Source organism: Corvus moneduloides, chromosome 11 (assembly GCF_009650955.1).
Source record: "Corvus moneduloides isolate bCorMon1 chromosome 11, bCorMon1.pri, whole genome shotgun sequence".
Lineage (NCBI taxonomy): Eukaryota > Metazoa > Chordata > Aves > Passeriformes > Corvidae > Corvus > Corvus moneduloides.
The window spans coordinates 21,031,716-21,038,294 of record NC_045486.1 but is presented as its reverse complement, the minus strand read 5'-3'; the positions used below and the strand labels follow the sequence as shown (position 1 = coordinate 21,038,294).

Genomic DNA, 6,579 nt, shown 5'->3' with positions numbered 1-6,579 from the left:
CGCGCCGAAGGATCCCGCACACCCCCGCCTCTGCCAGCCCCGCCGCCGCCTTCCCTCTTCCCAGCATTCATCTTCATCCCCAGGTTAAATTAAACACTTCCAACCAATTGTTTGGTTAAATATCTAAATCGTTTCAGTGTAAGAATACGAAGATGTTTCCTGTTTACCCAGCACTGGCCGGATCCTCCACCGCTATCCCGGGAGCTGATTTAACCCGGGCTGAATCCGGGGCACCTCCCGAGCCGGGCCGTGGTTGGCAGCGGGGCCGGAGCCGTGGAGAGGGGAAACGAGGAAAACTGGGAACGACCGTCAGGAGTTCAGCGCAGATTCACCTCGAGGGCTCCGCCGACGGCGATTCGGGGCTGGTTTGAGTTACAGCCCGTCGATGTTGTCTCTGTGCTCCGCTCCCGCCGGGCCGCCGCCTTCGTGCCTCGAGCACGGTCTGGAGCCTCCCGGAGCCGCTGCCCGGGGCCAGGGAGTCCCGCACCCGGCCCGGCCGGCCCGCAGGGCACCTCCAGGGGCAGGGTGGCACCGACGAGCCCTGAGCGCTAATTACCGCCGTTAATTGGGAGGCGCCCCCGCAGCAGCGGCCCGGCCCGGGGCTGTCCCGCCGCTCCCCGGCCCTCGCTCTCCGCCTCTCGCCCTTCCCTGCGGTGCTGCTTTTTTCTTTTCTTTTTTTTTTTTTTTTTTTTTTTTCAGAATAGCAGTAATTGCATGTCTCGGTGGATGCTCTATAATTTAACATCCCAGCGGAAAACGTGGAGAAGGGACTCGGGGAAAACAAGCGAAAAAATAAAATTTAAAAAAAACCCTACACCCGAACAGCAAAGCGCCAGGATTTCGTGCTACATCGCAGCAGGTCATGAAGAGCAATTTTTCAAAGTACCATTTAGGATGTGCAGTGAGGAAGTTAATTAATCATTTGTCAGCAACTAACGTATCTTTAAAATCCGAAAGTATCCGAATTTGACCAGAGGAAAGACCGAGGTTCTGGCCTCTCCCGGCCACGGCAGCCGAACGGTCCCGGAAAACGATGGGAGAATCTTCCCGGTACCACTGTGCTTTGCACTTTCTCTGTAGATCTGCCTGGAACTTGGGTTTGAATTTCTAACCTGCCTCCGTCGGGAAAAAAATAACAAATTCTTTAAAAGTTAACCCCAAAGCATTAAGTTACTCAGAGCAATAGTTCATAAAATACTTTATTGAAATAAAGTAAATATCTTCGCATTAATAAAACTGATCATAAAATGCAGTTTTCGAATAACTAGGGGCACCACAGGGTTTTAGACAGCGAGTAGATGTGGAAGGTGGGATCCAGTGTCCTCCTGGCCCCTCGGGCCATCGCACAACACAGCGGCCGTGGCGCGGCGCTCCGCGGGCGCGGAGAGGGGCGGCGGGGCGGGGGGAGACCGGCATGCGGCCGGTCAAAGCGTCCAAATGTCCCGAGGCCGAAGGCGGCCGCAGCCACTGTCCGAGCTGCCCTCCATCCTCTCGGCCGGGGCCGGCGGGGCGGGCGCTGCCCTCACTCCTCCTGGCTGACCTCGGCCGGGGAGCCCAGGCTCTCGGGCGGCTTCTCGGCGTCCCGGGCGCGCTCCTGCTCCGACAGCTGCTCGCTGCTGGGGATCGAGTTCTTCTTCGGGCGGCCCTTGGGCTTGGTGGGGGACTCCAGGCCGCCCCCCTGCAACACCTGCGAGGCGGGGAGGGGGCGGAGGAGGGGGACACCCCGGTAAAGCCGTGCTGCCATCAGCCCGGGGCGCAGGAACACCTCTCTCTCCCGTGCCCCGGAGCGAAGCTGCCGGTGCGGGTCCTCTCGGGCTGCGCCCACCGCCCTCCGCCCCGGGGCCGAGCAGTACAGCGGGAGGGCTCGGACAGGACCGGGAAGGGGGTCCGGCCGAGGCCCAGGAGATGCTGGACCAGGAGCATATTAATATTACCCTCATCGTTATTATTATTATTATTATTATCATCATCATCCCTAATGTTCCACTAAATAGCCCAGGGCCGATATGCAGAAGGATGAAGCCCTCAGGGCAGGGCTCGATGCCCCATCGAACGCGGACACGGCGCGCCCAAGGGCCGGACTGTTAAGCAACACTTACTATTTTCTTCCATTTCATGCGCCTGTTCTGGTACCAGGTTTTCACCTGGAGCTGGCTGAGCCCCAGCGATTCGGCCAGGTCTATTCTGCGGGCGAGAGAGAGAGGAGGTCAGGCCGGCAGCTTTCGTCTCGGATTGCAGCTTCCCGACTTTTTCATGCAAAATGAGCCCCGTCCCGTGGCGTCGCGTCGCGTCCCGGGTCCGAGGTCGGCCGTCGCCTACCTGTCGGGCGTGGAGAGGTATTTCTGCTTCTCGAAGCGCTTCTCCAGCCCCATGAGCTGCAGCTCGGTGAAGACGGTGCGGCTGCGGCGGCCCTTCTTGGCCTTGCCCGGCTCCGGGGGCCCTGGCTCCAGCTTCCCGCGGAGGTGCAGCTCCAGCGGGAGATGGGGCGAGGCGGAGCCGCCCTGCAGTCCCGAGCCGGCGGCCAGCAGCGCCGAGCCCAGCCCCGAGCAGCCCAGGGGAGCCAGCGGGAACTTGAACACGGCGGCCGGCTCCGCCTTCAGCACCGCTGCGGGAGAGAGAGGCGGTCAGCGCCGGGCAGCGCGCAGGGACCCCCGGGGCTGCAGGGTGCCCCGGCTTCCCGGGGACCAGCCCCTGCAAGGAACCCTGGCCCCTTCTCCTCCATTCTCGGCACTGACGAGGGTCCCGAGTCCCCCGGGTCCCGCCACCTCCGCGATGCAGGGACATGTTTTACCCTTCAACGAGCAGATGCTAATTACGGAATTACTCGGGGGTTACAAGTGAAAATAGTTCAGAGCAACCCAAAAGCGTTCGCCTCAGTGTCACCCAACAGCTGCCGGACCCGGATGAACTCGGCGAGCAGCGGGGGCCGGGCACGGTCCCAGGATTCCCTTCCTAGAAGTTTTCAGGGTATTTTTGACCTGATAATAATTTCTATCCCTCTCCGTGAACCGCAGCCTATGAAGGAGCGCCCGGGGAGAGGACATCGAGCCAGCCCCGGGGATGCTGCTCCCCGCGGCCTGGGGCCGCCGCTCGGCCCGGCCCGGCCCGGCCCAGCCGGGTCCTTCCCGGCGCCCCCGCTCCGCTCCCCGGCCTGGGCCCGCGGGTGGCCCGGGGACTTCGGTCCTGCTCGGCCCGTCCTCCCCGCCAGCGACACAGGGACCACCTCAACGGCGGGACAAGGACTCGAGGGGAGTCTCTGCGGGGTCTTCTCCTCGGCCTGCGCTGAAATCGCCTCCCTCCTTTCAGGGTCCGATCCTGCTTCCGCTTATCCCTGCGGAACTGAGCCGTGAGGGATGTAAAGAGCCTTTTATCTGATCCGCTATTCCGAGTAGTTCTGAATAGTTCATCTTGAAAATAATACTTTTTTCTAGATATTCTAATGCATTTTGCTCCTTTGCTCAGGGCCTTGACGCTTTCCTCTTTTTCTCTTAAACGCAGAAAAAGAAATTGGGATACTCCTTTTCCATTCAGGTCTATGGATAAGGGGCTACGGCTCCGCAGATGAAGATGGCTTGGGAGGTGAAAGCTTTCACCATCACACGTTTAAATATTGGCCTTTAAAATATATTAAGTAATGGCCTTCAAAATATATTAAACACTAGCGTTAAAAAAACTTCAAAACACACACAAAAAAAAAAAACCCCAAAAGAAAAAACCCACCTAAAAAATCAAACAATAAGAATGAAACCAATAACAATTTAAAAAAAACCCAAACCTTATGTGAATATGTTAATAAGCTGCATTTGTCCTGGATGTTTATCCGACAGGAGAGAGCATGCTGGCACCCGTTTTAAAAAGACCCCAAACATGTAAGTATAATAATATGGACTAAATGTTGTATCTTCCATCTTCTATATTATTATCATCTAAACATAGCATATATTTATACACTAAATATAATATCTCGTTATATTATCTATTTTTATGTTTACACATATGTCGGGTTTCCAGCTAAATCTGTGACCGCAGGGCCCCTTGCCACTCTTCGCAGCCACGCACAGATCCCGCTGCTTATCTCCAGCAATTCTCACCTCATCCAAAAACACGGGTGAAAACCCCAAAACAGAACTATCAACAACTTCCTTCCCTGAAATTCAAAGGCCATTCTGAGCAAGGGCCGCTGGAGTCGTAAAGCCGCTTCCTTGGGTTTTAGGCCCCGAACACTCGGCTGCTCCCGGTCGGAGCGCCGGCGGCGCGGCGGGAGCCGGCGGGGATGCGCAGGGCCGGCAGAGCCCGGCAGCAATTTTTGTAGGCAGAACTCACAAGGTTTTCTCCGAGGAACCCGGCTCCCAAAGGCGCTGGAGACCATCGGCGGGCGATGCCTCCCCGCCTGCCGCCCCCAGCCCGCCCCCCCAGCCGCGGGGAGCTCCCCGGCACGTACCGAGGTGGTTGTGGTAGGGCCGGGCGGAGAGCAGCGCCTGCACCCCGAACTTGAGCAGCTCCCCGGCCGGCGCGGCCCCCTTGGCGTCCGGGGGGTCGGTGAGGATCTCCTCGATCATGAAGCTGCGGTAGCGGTGGGAGCGGTGGTCGGGGAAGGCTTCGGCCGGGAAGTAGCGCGCGGCGCCCAATTCCAGCGGGCGCTGCATCCTCGCCGCCCCCGGGGCGCGGGGGGACCCCCGGCCGCCGGGGCCGCCCTAGCGCAGCCCCCCGGCCGGCAGCCGGGCAGCGGGGGCTCTGCCCATCGCCCCGCCGCCCCCTCCCCTGGCCCTGCGCGGCTCCGCGGCGCCCTGAGCAGCGCGGCGGCCCGGAGCCGTCCCCGCCGCCTGCACACGGGGCGCGGCACCGGGCAGCGTCTGTCTCTCCGCCCCGGGACCGCGGCGGCGGCCTATTATACGGCCGGCCCCGGCGGGGCCGTCAGCGCGGCGGGGGAGGGCGCGGGAGGGGCTGCGGAGGAAGGAAGGGGCCGGGGCGGGCGAGTACCTGAAGCGGGGGGTTACAGCCCGGCATTTGATCCTCCGCCATATAAAGCAAATTACCCGTTCTGCTCGCTGCGGGAGAGCAGACACCCAAACAGCCGCTGGCCCCTCCGAAGCGCAGACCCGGCCCTGGCCCCGGCCCCGGCCCCGGCCCAATCCTTATGACCATCCCCGGCCCCGGCTCCAGCCCCGTCCCTGTCGCCATACTCATCGCCATCCCCGTTCCCGTCCCCACACCAACCTTCCCATTCCCGTCCAGTCCCTTTCCCATTTCCGTCCCAGTCCTCATCCCCATCCCCTTCTCCCGACGGGTTAACCACGGCTCCGGGGTGCCTCGACTGATGGACGGAGCCACGGAGCCACACGGACCCTCGGAGGCCCCCAGCCTCTCGGCCCGCACGTCCCCGAAGCACCGGTGGCTCGGAGCCCTCAGGGCAGCCCCGGTGCTGTGATCAGGGGCCCGGAGGAGCCCAGGCAGCCCGAGGGCAGGCGGGGGCCGCGGTGCGGGCCGGGGCTGCCCGTGGAGGGGCCCAGGCCCGATGCCTCCAGGCCCGATGCCCCCAGCTCCCGACCTCGGCCAAAGCGGTGTAAACGTCTCAAAGGAGCTGGTGAGGGAACAAAACCCAGCCCGAAGCGGAGCCTTTCCCTGCACTTTTAGATCATTTACACGAACAACGTGATTCATTCTATTCCCTTTAGCCTGTGTCACGCACAGCAGCAGAGACCCACGAGCCGCCCCTGCTCGTTGCTGACGCGCTTCGAGGCAGATTCGTGTGCGGGAGCTCCAATCCCTCCCGAAAATGTCGGCACTAATGGATTACAGGGGGATCGTTTCGGCGAAGCCCCGGCAGCCCGGCCGGGGGTCCCACGGCGTGGGGCGGCTTTGGGTGGGCTCGGCCCCTGCCCACGGCAGGAGCTGCACACGCGTGACCGGGCCTGGGCGGTGTCCGCGGGAGGCACCCACGGGCTCAGCCCACGCAGAGGGACGGGCGCCGGGCTCATCCCCGGGGCAGGGGAAGCTCAGCCTCCTTCTTTACGATTTTTGACCAAAACAAGGGGGTTCTGCCCGTTTTCCCGGCTGCTGCGGGGGATGCGCAGGGGAGAGCGGAGCAGCCGCGGGCTCTTGCCCGGCTCCCTTTCCTAAGGCCTAAGCAAGATGGGACGGCCACGGGAGTCACCCGCGGGCGCCGTCCGTGAGCGCAGCCCACGGGGGGACGAGTCCCAGCGCTCGGCTGCCGTCGGGGCCCGAGTGTCCGGCCAGCTTCCCCCGGCCCCGGGCTCCCCCGCGCCCTCCGGGCTCCAGCTCTCGCGGGTCCCGCAACACGCGTGGGGGACCCGCAGCCACGGCCCCCACAAAGCCAGCGAACAGCCCCAGGGGCTCCGCATCCGGCTGCAGATGCGGCTGCAGGGACCCCCGGCCCATCGGGACCCCGGCCCGGTAATTTGAATTAAATATCGAGGCAGGAGTAGGTGGAGGCATTCAGGGAACTGTGGAGAACACGAGGCCGCCCTGCTGCGCCTGTCAGCGCTATTTGAGTCCTGCTGCCGTTTCGCTGTTACTGCTCACCGCTGCATGCGACAACAACGAATTAATTTATGCTCT

General features: G+C 62.0%; 1 protein-coding gene across 1 annotated transcript; it reads right to left on the bottom strand.

Moving 5' to 3' along the window:
* Positions 1–1,182: 1,182 nt before the first annotated feature.
* BARX1 (BARX homeobox 1) lies at positions 1,183–4,761 on the bottom strand. Its single transcript, XM_032120868.1, has 4 exons — positions 4,442–4,761; positions 2,320–2,605; positions 2,100–2,184; positions 1,183–1,687 (listed from the first exon to the last, which is right to left on the bottom strand). The coding sequence occupies exons 1-4, from the start codon at positions 4,644–4,646 to the stop codon at positions 1,523–1,525; spliced, it is 741 nt and encodes a 246-aa protein (XP_031976759.1). The 5' UTR covers positions 4,647–4,761; the 3' UTR covers positions 1,183–1,522.
* Between the last annotated feature and the right edge of the window lie 1,818 nt (positions 4,762–6,579).

Bases quoted from the DNA above. Each gene is read 5' to 3' on its own strand.
- BARX1 (XM_032120868.1), bottom strand. From the start codon at position 4,646: ATGCAGCGCCCGCTGGAATTGGGCGCCGCGCGCTACTTCCCGGCCGAA. The intron at 2,185-2,319 runs GTAGGCGACGGC...TCTCGCCCGCAG, and splicing joins TACCTCTCCACGCCCGACAG to AATAGACCTGGCCGAATCGC. The intron at 1,688-2,099 runs GTAAGTGTTGCT...CCCGCCTCGCAG, and splicing joins GCATGAAATGGAAGAAAATA to GTGTTGCAGGGGGGCGGCCT.